The sequence below is a fragment of the Lutjanus erythropterus genome, chromosome 5, assembly GCF_056507025.1.
Source record: "Lutjanus erythropterus isolate fLutEry1 chromosome 5, fLutEry1.hap2, whole genome shotgun sequence".
In the NCBI taxonomy this organism is placed as follows: domain Eukaryota; kingdom Metazoa; phylum Chordata; class Actinopteri; order Lutjaniformes; family Lutjanidae; genus Lutjanus; species Lutjanus erythropterus.
In genome coordinates, this window is record NC_139321.1 from 10,966,890 (window position 1) to 10,987,539 (window position 20,650).

General features: G+C 38.8%; 1 protein-coding gene across 1 annotated transcript in view; it reads right to left on the minus strand.

Annotated features, from left to right (window-relative positions):
- Positions 1-20,650, minus strand: part of pigg (phosphatidylinositol glycan anchor biosynthesis class G (EMM blood group)) — a 96,358-nt gene that overhangs the window by 15,778 nt on the left and 59,930 nt on the right. Inside the window, exon 11 of the mRNA XM_084718780.1 lies at positions 1,460-1,769. Coding sequence (XP_084574906.1) covers positions 1,460-1,769 — 310 coding nt within the window. The remainder of the gene's footprint in view (positions 1-1,459; positions 1,770-20,650) is intronic.

Consider the following 20,650-nt stretch of genomic DNA (forward strand, 5'->3'; position numbering starts at 1 on the left):
GAGGGTTAAATAGAAATCTGATGGTGCAACAAAGCTAATAAGCTATGATGGCTTCCTCCATTTTGTACACTCCAGTTTTCTACTGGTTCATGGCATAAATTTGTGTGCAAAACACAAAAATTTCACCAATGATATCAGCAAATGATTGGCAGCAGAAACAAATCCCGTTTTTTACACCTAATGTGAAAATGAATGTGAGAGTACAACCTCCAGGACTCTCAGAAGCCTGAGAGAACATGTGAGTCTTAAGTTTTGTCTTATAATGAGCAACGGGGGAACACTTAATTGAAAAAGGGTAGGCTATTCCAGAGCTTTGGGGTGGCTACAACAAACGCTTGATCGCCTTTCAGCTGGTCTGAGGATCTGAGCGATCGGGGGTTGGACAGGGGGCAGAGGAGCTCAGATAAGTGCTGCGCTGCCAGGCTGTGCTAAGCTTTAAAAACAAATAAAAGAACATTAAATTTTGTCCTGTACTTTACTGGAAGCTAATGGAGGGACGCCAGAGCCGGTGTAAAACATTCACATCTCTTTGTACCAGTCAATAATTTGGCGGTGGCGTTCTGCACCAGCTGTAGGCGAGTGAAGGATGACTGGTTGATTCCCAAATAGAGGGAGTTGCAATAATCCAGTCGAAAGGAAATTAAGGCGTTTATGACTATCATGAGGTTATTAAAAGACAGGAAGAGGAGCCGAAGAGTCGAAGATGGCACAGAGATTTCTGGCACAAGGATGTAGATTGGGAGCCAGGAGCCCCATGTGTCCAGCTATACCCCTAGTGGAGCTGGAGGGGACCAAATAATATGCTTTGGTCTTACTGTCACTTAACTGAAGACTGTTTTTATCCATCCAGTGTTTGACGTCCTGGAGACAATCAAGGAGGGACCTAACTGTGTTATTATTGTTATTACCAGGTTCTAACAGGAGGTACAGCTGCGTGTCATCTGCGTAGCAATGGTACGAGATGTTGTATTTTTGAAAACCTAACAGGAGCATGAACAGGGCGAATAGTGTGGGGCCTAAAATGGAGCAAGATTTAAAGTTTCATTTCAACGGCCATGATGGTCAATCTAGTTCTGCTTTGCGTCTGGTATGCGACGCCAGGAGGCAACAAACAAATATGATGATGAGATAATTTCATTTTAAATATCAAGAGACTTGTGGTTTGCATGGGTGATTATGAACCAGCAGATCAAGCATTTTTCAAGGAGTATTTTTGAATTAAATCACATCTAACCTTGAAAACATTGCAGGGGCATTTTCCAAACTCTTAAAACTTTGTACAAACCCTGAGCAGTGTTGGCGTCTGGGCAGTAGAACATCACTGAACATCAACAGTGTTGTCAAGAAAAATATGAGCTGCCAAAATGATGTTTTCAGTTTAAACACATGGAGATTCTACATTTCTTAATGCAAAGTGGCTGTAATCCTTGTTGTTACTGAAATTGTTATTGTTTCTTACCTGGAAGTAAAAGAAGGCCTGACCAAACCAGTAGTGCATGATGGTGGTTTGGGCCGCGTCATAGTGGAGTTTTTTCCAGATAAACTGAGCCATGAGCGTCTGGATCAACAGGCAGCAGCAGAGGACCGGCAGGTTGTGAGCACGGAACAACAGCGAAACCAACAAAACCAAGCCACTGTAAATCTCCCATAATCCCCTGCTCTTCAACTTGGCATCTGCTGTGATGATCTGGGATCTCAACAGGTCCTTGGTGCCCGTGAAGAGGATGCCCAAGACGAAGACGTAAACAAAGCGCGCCTCCACTGTTCCCCTAAGAGAGAAAGATTGGAGAGTGTCATTTTTGCATTTGCAGTAAGCCAGTATTGATTTTTCTCTGCAAAACTCCTCATTCAATATTCAAGTAATCGTGGTAAGTGACTCTGGGATGTGGATTCTGGCAGTCCTGCTCTACCTGTCCATGCATTTTAGCAATTAAATATCCAGGGACGGGTTTTGTGGGATGAGGAAAATGATTTAATTCAGACTTTATATTCTGAAAAGACGCTTTTTGTCAAATAAAGGTGACAACAACAGCTGTAGGACAATGAACAAGAACAAAGAGCAAACCACTTAACAGAAACCAAACAACAATCTTAATAAATCAAATGCCGGCATAATCTTTTAAAAGAAGACATAAAACTAAACCTAAACAGATTTATATCATCTCTGCGATACTGACATTTTCTTGTGGATAAAGAACATTTTGACAAATGGGGTGTATTAAGACAAATGGGCCAACATGGGAGCATCAGTAACAGAGTGCAAAAGCTCAAAGCAACAGTACATATTTATCTGAATGACTCATAATCATCATGTTTCATTCATTAACCTTAATTTATAGAAAAGGTTTACGACTATAAACATATTCTAATATGAGAGCTGATGATCTACAGTCTAACACACCTCTGGTTGCAGCATATTTGAGTCAGACCCCTTGTTATAAAAGGTTTTCAAAGTTCACTGCTTTAATTAATTTCATATTCCTGTCTCTGTTAGACAGTGTTTCTTATATTTCTGTAACTCCTAACCCTTCTTTCACTCGGTATGCAGTGTGTCAATGTAGCATTAATAATTAAAGGTCTGAGACTAGAAGACAGAATGACTCGCCTGAGGAAAACAGACTTTCTCACACCCATCACTCTGTCCGTTGTGCTTTCTGCATGGCTACAGATTGAGAAACACACGGCATTATTATATTTTGAGTGAATTTTAGGGTCAAATTACTTTTTTTTCCAGCTTCTACTGATCTTTTTAGAATGGAGTACGGCAGGTTGTAAATAGAAAGCTGCAGGAACGAGCCCTGAAACCTGGAAATGAGAATTTGTTCCTGTGGTTCGCTTGTCTCAGAGTCTTTAGGTGGTTTGCAGGTGTGGAAGTAATTATTAGAAAAAATACTCAAATTACTGTAATTAAGTAGTTTTTTTTTTTTATACTTGAACTTTTGAGAGTGGATTTTCAAGTCTGTGCCTTTACTCATGTTTAAGTATGCAATACAAGATGTAATCTACTTAGTTACTTCTAAAATCATAGTTGAGCACTGAGTACAATTTGAATTAATATCCAAACCTTTTGTCTGTATTTTAGTGGCCAGTAAGGAGATCTGATGACATGCGGGTGATGAAAACAATGACATACGAACGAGAAACAAAACAAAACGCTACAGCAGCATACATTTGGAGTAAGGATGTTAGTGATTAATCATTAATCAATCAAGTGCAGTTAAAAATTTAACTGATTAAAAATGTATCCATGGATATTTAATCAACACTCGTAGCAGTAATTTGCACCTCATCTGACATTGTTTTGTCTGGCAGAGCCATTTGTTGAAGGATATTTAAATTTAGACTTAAAATGTAAAAAAAAAAAAAAGACAAAAAATCATATAAGACATTTTCTATGTTTCGTTCCACAACAGACAATTCATCAATTCATCAATTCCTCAATTCTCAATGAGACTACAGATGTTGTCGGAGAGATTAAGCGTCGTTACGCCAAACAGGGGTCACATGGTGGGGAGCAAGTTGAAGTCATGTGATCCTGGTGAGTTGTTTTATAGCCTAACTTTACCTTTTTACTTCTTTTACTTTAGGCATCAAAAATCATAAAAACGGTTCTTATTTGTGAAGATTATCCTGCAAACAAAACGTTTAACTTTTGTTACCCACAGCTAATTTTTTGCACTAATCCAGAAAATCCAATGAAAAAATTCTATTGGATATTTGCTGAGGGAACCAGAGTGACGCCGACTTCCCAGCTGGTTTATGAAAATACATCATCCTTGCAGCACTTTATAGTATAACAGTATAGGATAACAAGAACGGCAGTGAAACAACCCAGACCACAGACGACTCTTTAAGGTCACATAAGGATTTTATAACACTTGACTTGGAATCCTACAATCTTTCACAGGTGTAATTTTCTTTTGTCATTAATTGAAGTTATTACAGTCACAGAGCTCCAACAACAGCAGGTTTGATTTTCCTCCCGGACCTCATCGACTCCAATTGCTCTCATTTGTCTCCTAATGTGACATAATAAAGTTCTGTCGCACAAGACTACAGATCTTGATGATACGTAGAACAAGTTGCTCTATTATAGGTATTTTAGGAGATTATCAGTCCCTATATTCATAAGAAGAACATAATGCAGATGCTATGTTAAGATTTCACTTACATTACTGCCAAATAAGTACAGTGAATAATAAAAAGATCAGGTAATAAACCAGGACAAACTGAGGATACCATGGAGCATTGTGGAGAAATGTGAATATCTGGAAGGCAGAAAACTACAAGTGTATGGATTTAAGTAACTACTTTTACCGTAAAACATGATCAAAATGTGAAAAAAAAGAAGCCCAAAATCAAGCAGAGTGATTTTTCTATTACATTTAATGTTTTAATACCATGTGCAATATTACTTTCATTATTATCATGTTTAATATCATGTGCTATTTCTACATCCATTATCTGGTGTGAAATAACTTTTTTATTACCTCTCAGTATCACTGCCAATTACTTTTGGATGTCACTGCCACGACAACTTTTTTCTATTTAACTTACTTTTGTGCTTATCTTACTTCCATCGTTATACTATTAGGCACTCTTTCTTCACATTTACTCCTCATACACTTTATATTTTATATTTCTCTTATATCTGATGCTCTGTTATTGTTGTTCTTCTTATGTTACTGTAATTTTGGAGCAACCTGGCACAAGAATTCCCTTTGGGATTAATAAAGTTCTTCCTTATCTCATCTTCTCTTGAACCTGCTAACACTCTGAAACCGACTGACAGCACACTCAACGTGCAATATTTAAAGACAACAACTACATCCAAGTCTCTGACGTCTTCATGCTGCTGTAACAGGTAAGTTTAAATTTAATGTGATCACTGGAGTAAGACAGGACTGTCTCTCGTATCACGAGCTGAGAAACACAAAACGCTACATCTCCACGAATAACTGAAGGATGTAAAAAGCCCTTCTGCTGGTTGCAGGCTTAAGGAGCTGTCTGCATGTCTTGTCCTCGAAAAACTAATACACAAGAAAATGAAATCAGCCAAGTCCCATGAGGGTTGAAGTCCCTTTCTTACATTCCTGGAGGACTGTGAACTACTGAAACTTGAAAATGATAAATATTCCTGGAGAATGTCACTGTAACTCCTGTCTATCATACAGTGTTGTCATGTCTAATATCTCTTTCACAGAGTGCTGTTACCCTCTTTTTGTTTGTTTGTTTGTTTTGTTGTGTTCACCTTTGGGAGGGAGAGGATGTTTTTTCATTAGTGACTATTTTATGTTTTGTTACAACGTATCTTTGTGAACTGTTAAAGCAAAACTTGATACATGTCTACATCAGATATTTACATGAATATACACATGAATTAGACAGCTGTCACTTTATTGGGTACACCTCGCTAAAACTAATATTAAGAGGGGTTGCTAATATTTCGTCTACCAGTAATGATATAAATGTGAAGAAGAAAGTATTAGAAAGATGTCTCAGTATAGAGCTACACAAATCAGCAGCACCACAACCTTCAGGCTACAAAACAACCATAAAGGTGAACAAACACCTCTTTGAAACACAGTAAACAAAAACTGAACATTTTAACCTTCATGAAGGGAGAATTTATTGCAGCAATGTTGTCTTGCATAGCAAGATAATAAACTGGCACCACTAACAATTTTACACTGCCATTTTTACAACAGTGCTTCATAAAGCTTGAAATGTTTGCCAATATTAGAGGCCCTGCACGCCCACACAGGTGCGTTAAATCACTCCGGCTGATCAGACCTCTCAGTTAAAGGTGGGCGGAGCTATGCTGGGAGTAATGTGATGTCACAAAACTCCACGGACCAATAGGAATGATGAAGAGGCAAGTTGTCCTACAAGGTGCAATAAAACTATGAAAGTGAGGGAAAGTCTGTAGTGTACACACACACACACACACACACAGACACACACGCACGCACACACACACACACACACACACACACATACATACACACAGGCCTGGGAACAGGTCTAATAGGAATGTGTAAAGGCGTTAAAGGGAAAATTCAGCACTTTTCATGTGGATGTACAGTCAGTGTTGACTGTAAATATAGTCAAGAGACCTTTATAACAGCAGCCATTTTGACCATTGTTACCAGTGAGACTAATTAAGGCTTCATTCCATTCAGGTCAAACAGAGTCAGGGTGCTGCTGTTGTACATACTGCACTGGAAAACCTCTGCTAACTAAATGGAACTGGACCTTACTTAGTATCACTGGTAACACCTGTGTTTACCTTCCATTTAATATTAGTGTGACAGCCGTGAAAAACGTTTATTAAAGCAATAAACCGGCTCAGACTGGCTCATGTGGCGACAGTGCCTACATGAACCAGAATGCACTGTGCGCGAGGGCTGAACAATTAATTGAAATTTTATCAAAATCGCAATACAATTTTCAAATCACAGGAAGTGCAATATTTGTTAAAGGTAAAATGTGTATCAAAACACCATTTTAAATCAAATTTAATTAAATTAAGTGTCTTGCTGCAGAGATGTCTCGGCCTACACATCACATTGTCATCGTCGCTGTTGGGTGCAAACCTCTTATCTCCATATTTCGACATTTTTATTTTTCTTCATAAATCAATGCTATTGGTCACCCTTTATGTCTGTCTGAGGGTTTTACAAATATTTAACTCTTGAAAAGTATTAAGAAGAGCTACTAACATTTACTAAGCAACATTCAATTAGTTTAAAAAGATTTTTTTAATCACTTTGATTTTTTAAAATCATTTTAATATATTTTTCAAAGAAAATGAGAATAGTGATGTAAAAATTATCATTCCCTCTAATATTGCAAATCATACAATTGCAGTATCAGTTTAATTAATCGAAAGTTGATATTTTTATTAATTGTTCAGCTCTGTCTGACGCCCACGCCCATATTGCCGTGTATCATCACCTTAGACTATAATCACTTTGTTGGTCAGAGGATAGTGTTAGGTGACCCAGAAGTGGTGGTTAGAAATCCAAGCCTTAACACCAACCCCAGGAAGAACAACAGATTTTACAGTAAGAGAAAAGCACTGAGGAATTTATTGCTCCAGCTGATTATATTTACCGTCAACACTGACTGGACATCGACATGAAAAGTGCTCCATTTTCCCTTTAAAGCTAAATCAAACAGCCAAACTTTTAAAGGGAGTTCTGTAACTTTCCTGCCCAGTCGAGTTATTGTTTACTTGAACTGTGAATGTTTATGAGATGTTGAATCGAGACAATTTAAAAACTGATGCATGTTTGCCTTCTAACAAATATTAGTAATATAATTCAGAAAAGAATGACATAACTGTATTCAGTAGCATGACTCACTCTTATTTTTGTTTTAGCATGACAAGTATCAAGCCAACTTTCTGCCCACTTCAATTTTGTCATTTATACTGTTTGTTTTTCTATTTCTGTTGACTGGTCATTTAGCTCCAGTTGTTTGGATCCAAAATTGTTTTCAGTGTACATTGTCTCTTTTTCTTCTGACAATTAATGTAACAAGTTTAGAAAACAGCCTTTATGATTAGAAGGATGTAGACCATGTAAGCGCTGAATTCATTTAACAAGACTTAATAAAGATTTAAAGATGGACGAGGGTTTTATTGTATGTCCCTGCGACGGTAAGTCTGAGTCTTAAAGTCTGAAGCTGCTGCAAGGTTACAGAAAACTTTCCATAAGGCTCCTCTCCTTCTAAAAGGCTTACTCCACAAAAATCCTTTTCTAACTATCAATAATTTATATGCTCAAAAAGTCCCAAATTGAAGCTTTAAAGGAAAAGTGCTTTCGATTATGAAGGCAATTACATTTAGTCTAATTTCCATTTCAGGCATTCAGCATATGCTCTTATCCACACAAAACTTAAATGAAAAGATTTTTTTCTTCTAAAATCTGCTTTTTAATTAACTTACATTGATTAATATTTGTCAAAAAACGAGGAATGAGTAAATTAGCCTTAAGAAAACAAAAAAAAAAAAAAAGACAACAAAAGAGTGTTAACAGCCACGCCAGTGATAAGTTGTTTTATTCTATTTCATTATGGATGCAGGGGAAATAAAGAGCATTAAGAGCTAATGAAGTTTAGGGAGCTGCTGAATTTTCAAGGCAGCCTGAAGAAACTGAGGCTTTTAATTGTGTTCTGTGCAAATATGCGGAGATTAACCCAGTCATAAAGAATACAGTGTTTTTATATGTTTACCTTTTCACCAAAGATGATATTCACAATCATATCTAACACTGATTAAAAGCAGGTCCTGGTAATAATTCCCAAACTAAAAAGATACTAGACTAAAAAGATATTTCTACATTTAGAAAATCACCAGCACGACATCGGAAACACACCTCCTCTCAGTGGAAGGCTATCTCAGAGTAAAGGGACACTTTTTTTTTTTTTTTTTGCAGCAGGATGCAGTCAAAGCTGCAAAAGCACTACAGGATAATAGCTGACCCTGAAGGAGTTGAGCAAGTATTGGACATGTATTATTAATCAGTGTGTTTTATGGAAACCTGTTCTAACAGAGGAAAGGAGCAGAGTAATATGCTCCATACAGCACTATTCTTTATTATTCACAACTCCCCTAACAATGTGGCAGAGATTGTATTCATCATTATTTCATGCCAAGGAAAAGTGGAAAATCCTGGCCTGGATTTGATTTTATGTGAAGACAGTGATGGGTTTGAGCTGCCGGGCTTCCTTGTTAACTAATGTGTAAGGCGGGAAAAAAAAGAGAGAGAATTATATACTAATCTTTGCGCAGCGAAATGTTTGTGCTTAAAAAGTAACGCGCTGTGTGTTTGAGGTGGCTGTGATCTTTCAACTATACTTTACACAAAGGCAGCAGCACGGGACGCCCATGAGATTTACATGTGGGATAACAACAGACGCCTTCCCTCCTGAAACCTGTATATTTAACTCTGAAAGACTGCAGCGCTAATCCACATCAGTCTGAAACAATAAACATTTTCCCAACACAAATTCTCAATGCAATGAAAGGAATCTTGTTTGCTTTGACATTTTCAGGGCAGAAGTCTGAGCACTCCCTCTTGTCTGAGCGGTAAAGGCTATTTGCTGTTTATGTCATTTCCCCAAATTGCAGCACCCAGAAAAAGTGGCTGCAGTTATTTTAAGTGTCTCCTGATTATAGTACATCACACAGCACCGATTTGAACCTATCAGATTCTTCAGCTTTTCCAGCCCATACTTACATTAGGCTAGTCATTTAGCTGAGGGGGTGTTACGCAATCTATGATTTACATCCGACTCAACAGATGAGCAGCAGGCAGCGGGAACTACAACAACACAAAACAAGACTTCTGCAGCCCCTCATGTTGCTGCCCTCTCATCCTGTACACTTGAAGCACACTAGCTTGTAATAGACAAGCAATAAAGTCATGATCTCCAATAGAGAGACGTAGGCAGGTTGACAGCCAGTTTAAGAAGTATAATCATGGCAAATGCTGTGGGAATAATGCTGTGTTTTTATTATTGAAATCAGACATAAGCCTGGAGGAGATCATGCAATGAGTCGTGTGTGTGTGTGAGCTGAACCAGCAAAACAGTCTGTTCTGTTCACAAGTAATCTAGCTTAACACCGGACCATCAGCCGAGTATTTTTGTTGCACATTTATGACTTTATGGTCACATCTGGCAGTTGTGGTGGCACTGCAGTAGGTGCTTCATCAACTGTTACTTGAGTGCACTTCTCTAGTTTGCTTTGATGTGGTGTGCAAAGCATCCTGGAACTCAAGATTAGAGAGAGATTTTTGCTCTAATCAAGACTACAGATGGTGTAATTGTGAAGTCATTAGTATTGATTGACAAACCTATAAACCCTCCTCAGATATATAATTATTATTTTGTGCTGAGGAGTTTGTAAAAGTACTTCGCTTGTTGTTTGGCAGGCTGTAGTTCAGACCACCGAGCAAAGACCAGGGTCACGGGAAGCTCAGCCTTGCTCCCGAACAATAAAAAAAAAAAGGAAAAGGCCAAAGTTGTTGTGATAATGGTCTTCAGCTGTGTCCTCCAGCAGAGCACATTCATCATAGAGAACAATGCTAAGAGTGCATTTGTTATTTTTGGCACCATTTGTTGAGATCACTTGTGAATTTGAGAACTACAACCCTGATATTTAAGTGTTTCCAGAGAGTGTCAAGACAAAGCAGTCATCAAAAGCAGATACAAACGCTGTCAACAGCACTGAAGTATCAACACGTTCTCATTAACACACGTTTAAAATGATACGCTATCCTTTCATTATAGTATTGAAAGTGCTGAAGCTATTAAAAAACGATCTAAGTGCTCATTCAAGATCACAGTTCAGCCGAGTCTTTATTGTCCTGCCTGAAATTTGGCTTGCAGCAAAACCCGACTGTGCTCAGTGACTTTTTCTGTACCAGCACAGTGTGCAGGATCTTAATTTAAAAACTATGACTTTTTTCTCTTTTGCCGTGTTATTGACAGGATGTATCGAGCATCTTTTTTTCATACTGGTATTGTATCTTAGTTTAAAACCCTGGTACAGTCACAGCCCTAGCAGATACAGTAATACTGTAGCCCAAATATATTCTTTAATCAGTGGATTAAAGTATATCTAGTCAGGTAAGTTTACATAATTAATAACTCTCGCTAAAAATATGTCCAAAACAGCATCACCCACACACAGACTCTCTCCGGTATCACTGTGATACTAAACACATGACTTTATTTAAGGCAAGGTTTCCTAAAGTAAGGTGCACCAGCTGTCTCTGGGGGGGTGCGTGAGAGGAAAATGTAATGATGATGTAATGGTGTAATTTTGGTATTATTAATATTGTTACTATGTTACTGGGCCTACTCTCACACACCTCTCTCTCCGTCTTCGATCAGAGGGAGAGCCTGCTGTATCTCTGTTTCTACACGTGTGTCATTCAGATCGTGTGTCACTTTATTGCACTTTAATTCAAATTGTTGCAATATCTTTAATAGCATCTGAATGTGCTGCCTTCACCATGGCGACGGCTATAAATAGCCTATGTTGCTGTTTTTTTTTTGAAGATAGGGGGGACCGAGAGTGCGTCAACCTGGTTGGCATGTTGAAGGGGGTGCACGGGCTAAAAAGTGTGTGAACTGCAGATTTAAGGGATGATCAATATATTCTTTTTAGTATATTTTGGGGGGCTTTGTTGCCCTTATGGTGATAAGAAAGCTGAAGGAAGACAGGAAAGGGTGGGGAGAGAAAGGAGATGACATGCAGTGAAAGGCTGCAGGTTAAAATCTAACCCACAGCGGCTGCTGAGGACCGAGAGCTTCGGTGCATGGTTTGCACGCTCTACCAAGTGAGCTACTGGCGCGCCCCGGGATGATCAATATTTTTAAAGACCCTGAAAACAAATCCTCTAAATCCACCTCTTACTATGGGGGAAAGGCTCCTGCATGAAAATATCAATTTCTGCCAAAGTTGGAACAGTTTTGGTTTCACATGAGAGAGCTGTGTTTTTGTTTACATGTGATCTTCTCACTAGTTTGAAGTGGGCGGGGCTTAGTTGGAAAAAGCTGATGATGTGATGGGCTTTTTTCCCCGAAATCACTCCCTCATTCACTCATTCATGATTCCCATTAAAAGAGAGGCTTGACAGTTTGCAGTCAGCAGTAAATTGAGGTCTCTGACATTTATGAATCAGCGTCATTTTGCATAAGTGGAATTTCTGCATCTTTAAAATGTGGTGCATTGCATTGTGGGATTGTTAACAGAAAACAGCGGACATGTTATGAACAAAGCCGCCTACTTTCAAGCACCAATCAAAATGTGCTGATCAAAGGAACTGAAGAGAGTTGAGGGGTTGTTTGCTTATGTTGATCAAACCACACACACACACACACACACACACACACACACACACACACACACACACACACACACACACACACACACACACACACACACACACACTCTTGACAGAGCAGATTAAATTAGCTTTTTTTTAAGGTCCAGTGTGTCAGATTTACAGGGATTTATTGACAAAATATGGTAAACACTGAATATAACATTCATGTTTCATTAGTGTATGATCGCCTGAAAATAAGAATTGTTGTGTTTTTGTTACCTTGGAAGGAGCCCTGATATCTACAGAAGGCACAAGTCTTCTACCATGCTGCACTGCCGTGTTTCTACAGTAGCCTGGAATGGACAAACTAAGCTAAACTACAAACTAAGTTTCTCAGTTGCTGAAATTTCTCCTACATGCTTGGAACACGCGGGAGAGACAAAGTGTTTGCAATCTGCAAGATCACCGCTAGATGTCACTAAATCCTACACACTGGTCAATTAAAGCTGCAGTGGCCACTTTATTTTTGGCCTCACTGAGAGAGAAATTCATTCCTTAATAACAAGGTATGGACGGTATCTATTTTTTCATACATTCATACCTTCCTGACATTTCACCAGGGTATACAGTATATTACATTATATGTAATAAATCATTAAAAGCTGGAGATACAAGTCATTATCTAGCTTATAATGCTTTGTGTTTTATATGCTATTAGCTGTCTTTGACGAGACTTGCTGGGTTTGAATGCTTATGGGCCATAGATTAATGAATATATAGGAAATAAGCACAGAATCTTGCTAAAGGACACGATGACACTTGTTGCCGTGGATACCAACACATCGTTTGGCTGAATGGAGATTAACAGATCATGTGGCTAATAGACTACCTATACAGTTGGACAAAGTCATGTCAAAATAAAGCTATATGTGGCAATATCTTCATAAACTTCTGTTTCAGATAACTTTATTCACAATGACAGTATTGTAAATCATGCCTTTGGGATGTCTTGATACTCTGGTATACTGTAATACCTTGATACTGCCCAAGCCTATTAATAACTTTTCAGTATATTGTAATACCAGTGGTCGGAGAGAAAACTAGACTGTTTTTTCTCTGTTCCAGCTCATGACAGAAAACTCTGGCTTATTGCACGTCAGTTCAGACAGAAGGTGCTCCTATTGGCTGTCCTACAAATGCACGATTCTTTAGTAGAATTCTGCAGAAAATCCTGCAACTTGAGATATTTCCAATACCTCCTTTGCCTACAACAGATTATAGAACAAACACATGTGAACATGTCCTGGTTCCACACAGAGCTTTGGGCTCATTATGTTCACTCGTAACGTTGAGAGGCAAAGAGGCATGATGGAAAACAATGGGGAATAACTTTTGAGCGGGGCAGTTGGTGTGTGTGTATGTGTGTGTGTGGTGTAGTAGCCTCTCATCCTACTGTTGGATGGTATCGCAGCTGCCTCTGAAGCCTGAGGCACTCTGCCCTTGGGCTGCGATGCGCTGGAGGGGCGTCTTTGAGAAGACGAATCACACTGAGAGGGACCGGGGTCTTAGCGAGGCTCACGCCGTGGAGAGCAAGGCCTACGAGGAGTGAGGTCTCACAGGGCAACTGACTCATTCTGCTGCTGTAGCAACTCGTGGATTTGGTGGGAGGTGGTCTTGGTGGGGTGACACGAGCAGCAGAGAGAGACGAGGAAAGTTTTGCATCATGTTCAATTGTTGCCTACTGCAGCTTTAAACTCTTGTTTATAACTCATGTATAATAGCAGAGGTTTTCAAAGTGGGAGACGGGCCTCCCTGAGGGGGCTCCAAACAGTTTCAGGGGAGGCTCAGTGATTGGAAGTAAAAAAAAAAATATTGCATTAGTTATCAAAAGGAGATCACATAGAGACATTTTTCCTGAATCAGAAACTAGTAAATGCCTTAAGGCAGACCTTTTTTATGTATTTGGTCTAGTCTGAAGTTAAATCAAACTGCAATATTAGGCTATCTTGACTCAATCATTGAGTATCTATGGGATAAAACAACATAATCTTGATCCCAGAGGCATCTGGGAATTGAGTAAAAGTAAGTAAGTAAACTAAGCTCTAGCTTTCCAAGCTCTAACTGAGGGGAGGCCCACAGTCTCTGCCCTGTATAACACCATAAGAGGTTTGTTCAAACATTGAACTTTGATTGTTGCTTATTTATCCATGAATATTTAATGTTATTGAGGAAATATTTGAAACTGAGTTTTCAGGAGCGTTAAAGCCTGAGGGAACCCTCCACACAGCCTGGTGATAGAAGCCAGTCAAATAAATCAGATCTTATTTTCTGCATCTTGTAATGTTAATAGTAGTACCACTGGACAGAAAATAGTAGCTTGTCAAAGCTGTGGTCCAGAGGAGCTGTCTGGATTTCATGTTACCTTGGAAACAAGTGCTGGTGTTCCAGCGAGTGAATAAGAAAAGGTAAGACGGCGTCCAATCCCCTCCACATGTTTGGTATATGCCCGTCATCAATCACCTGCATCAGGCTAACGCTTACAGTAAATCAGCCAAAAGCCAGAGGAAAGCTCTGAGGCAGACGCCTGAGAATGAGGAGCACACTCCGTCTGAGTCCTCGGCCCTCCGTAGGATAAATCTGAGCACGTCGAAATCACAACTACTGAGACGCCACTGGAAAAAAAAGTGGCAGCATTAAAACAATGGTTACAGACAAAACATCTAATTACACAACAAGCCATGAGATCAATACCTGCTCTTTGTGTTTTATAGCTTTATGCTGGATTTAAAAAAAAAATCACTCTCCTTCTGAAACAGTAGCCTGATTTAGAAGGATAAAGTCCACAGAAAATCACTTTTATGAACTCTGCTTTGAAGTCAGCGGAGGATAATGATTTGTTAAATGTTACCACTGATATATTGTACCAACACAGATTGCCTTTGAAACAGGGTTATGAAATGGTTTACCTCTTGGGTAATAAAACTGAAAACTGAATTCTGTGTGTCTCGGTGTGTGTGTGTGTCTGTCAGTGTGTGTGTGTGTGTATGTGTGTGTGGCAGGGGTTCACAGGTGTTTTGAGACGAGTTTGAATACATTTCCATTTTTAAGCGGGATCGGTATGCATGAATATTTTTAAATTGGGAACCTGCACAACAGCCCCTTTCTAGATAAAGCGGTACATGATAAAAATGGGTCATGTTTTGTGCAGGTGTGAAGCACATACAAACACAGATGAAAACAGAAACGCTGTAAAACGCTTCTCATGGCTTCGTGTTTGCTAGAACATGTGCCACAAATGCAAAGAAGGAGGATGGAGACTGCAACAAACTTTGGCTATGATGTATACAGGCGCAGACAGGCTTGGCCCTCGGCCGGCTGCTTTGATGTTGAGCTACTTACTATTGGAACAAAATTAGCTTCATCTTTTATGTCGCCTTATTGTATCTCTCTTTATAGATTTTTATAGCTGTAATCAGTGATCTCTCAATATCCGATTAAATAAAAGTAATGCAAAGTGCATGTTCACCCTGTCAGTCTATTTTTAGGTCCATTTATGACGATGCCATAAGGAAGGGTGTGTGTGCGTGAGAGAAAGAGGAAAAACAGAAAGGGCGAGACAAACCGTATCCACTGTGACATCAATTCAAGTAAGTCTTTGAACCGTTTAAAGTGAGCAGCGTTGGCTGTTCTCAACCCCATTAGCCATTTTGAAAGATGCAACAGCGCAATTAGGCAGTTGGCACAAAGGGAAGGCGAAGAGGGAACTGGGCAGTTGTCAGGGGGCTTTACTCTGATAAAACACACACACACACACACATATAAAGACACACACACACACGGAGTAACCCAGGAAGACCAGACTTTAAAAAAGGGTCATTATACAAAGCCATTCCTTTTTACACTCGCATTAGGATGTGACTGGAAAAACACAGCAGAGAGAAATGCAACAGAAAGCGCTCTGGCATTGTATCTAAAATAACCATAAATTCGACTATATGGCTGTTCAGAAATACCAAACTAAAAATATCAGACCCATGGGAAATAATCCACATTATTTGATTCAAACATTTCAGCAGCTGGCAGCTACAGTGGACTCCACTAAAATCAAAGCACTATTCTAGTGTAATTACACATATAAAGATCCCCCTTGCCAAAAAATCAAAATACAGCACCTGAGAATGTCAAAGTTATTTTAGTTAACTAAAACTTGGGGGTGAAAGGAACATTTAAAGGAGAATTCTGTAATTTATTTACTGCAGTAAATCATAAAATGACCGTGTCATCAGAGGTGTTTTCCATTGTGAAAATCTAAATCATCCCAGGCATCATCTTCTGCATTAGAAGTTCTGTAAAAGAATGTTTCATATTGTTGTATATTGATACACATATATGCCAACACAGATATATCTGTGATATGTGATATATTGGTTGGGTGCTAATAAAAAGAAAAACTAACTGAAATGATAGAGTTGAACTAAATTAAAGTAACAATATACAGGAAATGTCTTAAGTTTTAGTTGCTGTCAACTAATACTGCAACTAATAAAAACTAAATCAAAACTAAACATTTTTAAAGAACACAAACTCATCTGAAATGAAGAAAGCCACTCTGATAACTCACTGAAACTAAGCTGAACCGAAAACATAAACTAAAAATGAAATAAAAATACAAACTTAATGAATAATACAAAGCTATAATAACTCAGCTGCATGTTATACGGACCAAGGTTCAAGTTTTTCACTTCATAAAGAACTTTGCCAAGGAATCCAGTTTGCCACAGTGTGGACTACGTCTATAGTACATCCTTGAGGCGGAGCGCCGTAATGATCAACTTGTTGAGGTCTGAAGAAAAGGCTGAAGGACGGGGTCAACTGTCAACCCTGTCAATCATACGGTCTGTCAAAAGGAGCCGGGGTCCCTGCATGGCTTTAGTCAGGTGTCTTTGTATGGGTAAGGGTGAGAGGTTGAGCTTTTAATTAGGTGGGCAAGGAGGAGAGACTGCCAAGGAGAACAGGAAAGGTTAGGGAAGGCCAGGTACTGGTTTTAGATGAAGGGAGGTCAGGAAAACTAGACAGGAGAACTGTGTGCAGCCCTGCACACTCATTATTTTCTGACGGGGGTTAGTAGCAGATAACTCTGTGCCAAGCTACAGTCTGCAGAATGAAAAATTACCCCACTTAGGAGCTGCAAGATTGTTGAAATCCTCTCATTTTGGACAATGCTAACTACAGCTATTACATATAGATTGCACAAAGGATTAGATGTGTACAGTGTAAAGAGACATCCATCTTCAAGAACACTGATGTATCTTTTAAGGCACACATTAAAAAAGATTTTACATTATTCAGGTTCAAGGACGCACAGATTGCACTGGACACAGAAGGTTTGTGCATACTGTATAAAATGAATGTGATTATGAACCTAATAGGCCTGATTAAGGTTTGAGGGGCTAGAAGAGGAGCCTCTTTACCCTCAGGAATATACCATAGGGGTTTCAGAGCATCTGCAGGTTTAAGAAGTCCAGACTCTTCTCAAGATTTATCTTTCAATGATAGCAGGAGGAACTCAAGAGCAATTGAGATAAAAAAATGTTTTTTCAAAATGCTGGAAAAACAACCTTATCATTAAGCAGAACAGCAACTAGTTGACTCACAAGTCAGTCTCTAAACGATTCACTCAATAGAGACTGAGCGCAAACTTCAGCTTATGTTCCTAAAACTCTGTGGAAACAATTACAGAATTGAAAAAAAAAAACCTCCATTGCTGAACCGATCCAAGTCTTTAGGGCGGCCCTTCATCCTGCGGCAGCAATATGCAGAAATCGAGTTTTTACTACTGTGGAGAATGAACTAAGAGCATTGTGAGATGTGTCCCGGAGAAAATGTAAGGTGTGCAGGTTTTATTAGCGGTTGTACTTGCCATCATTCAAGCAGCTACCCCAGATGATCGGTAGAGGGCGAGATCTTGATTGCCTGGTATGGCGAGACTAAGACGATTGTAAAACAACTGTCAAAGTATTTGATTTAATATGATCATCCTGTTGTTACTGTACATAAACCAGATTAAAAACCTATAGCCAGGCCAGTGCTTTGGGCTAAATGCTTATGTCGGCATGCTAACATGATGATGGTAACACGCTAAACGAAGATGATAAACATGCAAGTTTTTCATCTTAGTTTAGCGTGCTTGCATGTGCTTAATCAGCACTAACACAAAGTAAAGCTAAGGCTGATGGGAATGTCATCAGTTTTGCAGTAATCGAACTCACCGGATGTACCCTGTGGGTATAAATCTGTTGTTGGACGATTTGTTTTAGTCTTTGTTTTAACATCTGTTATCTCCATTATCAAAGCCCGTGGGAAACAACAGCAACCAACATAGCAACCTACACCCTGAAGATGGCAAATTAATGCCTGGGACGCTAATGATATGAATGAACATAAACAAGCTAACAGATGTTACACTTTCTTTTGCAGTCATATCGTCATTTTAATGCGAGGACTGGCCTTCCAACTTGCAGAGACACTGTCGCTGCATCCTGGGCTCAGCATCATCCAAGACAACTGTGATAAAACTGTGGAACGAGTACCACTGGTGGTAGTATCAAAATACTAATTTGGAATGAAAATATACAAAATATGAGATCACTGAAATGTAATTTGAAGTAAGTTTTATTTTTACTGTATTTTTGTCTCAATATCAAACTTCTGTGTAGTCTACAATCATGCATGAGGGCGTCCATATGTCACGCATAATTACAACTAATTACAAGTTAAACTGTAAAGGCATAGATAGTGTGCGGTAAAATGAAGAGAGTGAAAATGAATGGTTTAAAAATAGTGAAACTGTGGGTCTAAACAGGACCTACTATGAAGAGAAGTGCAGATCAGATCTTGTTGAAAATGGACAACAGTGAACCAAACACAACTGCTGTATGCTGAAGAAGCACCAGTGAAGTGTCCACAGCACCTGTTTGCAACACACGGCGCAAAACAGAAAGGTGGTGCTTAGAGAGCTCAATATTTTGTGAGGTGGTACATGGTTGTAAAAAGTTTGAGAAAGGCTGTTTCAGAGAAATACAGCCGTTTTTCTCCTTATAGCAGAATATGTGGAGCCCGTCTCCACAGAAGTGAGCAGGTCTGGTTATACGTGACTAGTTTTTCATAAAACAAAGTACTGGACAAAAAAAAACAAGCATTTTGACAAGATGATGCTAAATGGAAAGTCGGGAAATTACCAAAGTAAATACAATTTGTCCCCTTGTAAACAAGTCCATCTAACAGTTGTACAGACATTTTCTCCAAGAATACAAACACGAACCTTTTGGTGACACTATTACAGAAAAAGTCAGAGGATCAGCAAAGTCATTTTTCTTCTTTTTAAATCAGTGATTCAGCATATGCTGTGCTGCAGTATGGCCTGCTTCAGCGGCCAGTCTATGAAACTTAAAACTAAACTATTTAATCAAATCCAAATTTGTGCAAAGATTACTGGCCAACTTGTGTCACACTCCTTTCAACCAACACATAACAAGAGCATGCTCAGATTTACTATCAGTATTTCTTCTGATTCTGCATGTTTTTAAACACTGAATGCCAACTTCTGCCTCCAAAAGGCCACCAGGCTGAAGAATTCTTTTATGCATCAGTCTATCCTGTTGCTTAACAAAAATCAGTGTCACCTAAATGAGATCTAAATATTAAGGATATAGTGTGATAAGCATTTGTGGAAAGTCTCATATATATATATATATATATATATATATATATATATATATATATATATATATATATATATATATATATATATATATATATATATATTAATGTTTAATCTGTGTGTAAAGTTTTGAACGGTGCTGCTCAAAGATACAAAATGAATTTCAGTGTAAAGTGACAATAACATTGCATTGTATTCTATTAGGACACTTCCTCTGAGGATCATGAATATTTGAACAAAACTTTATGACAATCCATCCAATAACTGTGGTGATTAGTCTGGAGCAAAGTGGTGACCGTCCAGCATTGCAATCCCCTAAAGCCACACCATCTGCATAGCTAAAAAAAACCCCACACACATAAGCTCAAAAAGACCTGTAATAATTATACCTAAATGTGCGAAATGTTTGGTGTTAACAGGTGAAACATTTCCTCAGTGCTTGTTCTATCTTATCCTAAGTGTGTAAGATAGGAAAAATTCTATCTTCCTATTAGAGAAGCAGTTCCCAAACTCACGGCTATGTCTTATTTCAGACCACGTATCTTATCTAAACTTAGGAAACCCTATCTAGAGCTGTAAACTGTCATGTCTGTGTCTGTGTTTAGAATGTACACAAGACTGCCTGTATCACTGGTTAACTTGTGAATGGACAAGAAAAGACGGGCGTTCAATTTTAGCTGTGATGAGTCAGAGGGATTAATTTTGTCTTGGAGGAGAGGACACAGAACCTTTTTGGGAAGTTTTCTTGCCAATTATCAAACCATGATAAGGATTTGAACGGACGGAGCATGGCAATCAAATCTTCGCAATTGATATGCAGCCGTTAATTAACGGTCCGGGAAATTTAAAGCATCTTCATATGGTTTGATTAGGATTTCAATCATAATATTTTGTGTTAATGTTGTACCCCATCATCATTGCCATGTGCATACAGACCTTACAACAGTGGTGCTGCCATTTGTGACAGTTACTATGCCATCCTAACTTAGGAGTCCTAACTTAATACCTTTTTCAGTTAGGACACTTCTTTAATTGTTGGATTCCTGCCCTAAGATAAGATAGGATGTTTTCCTAAATGCAGTTAGGA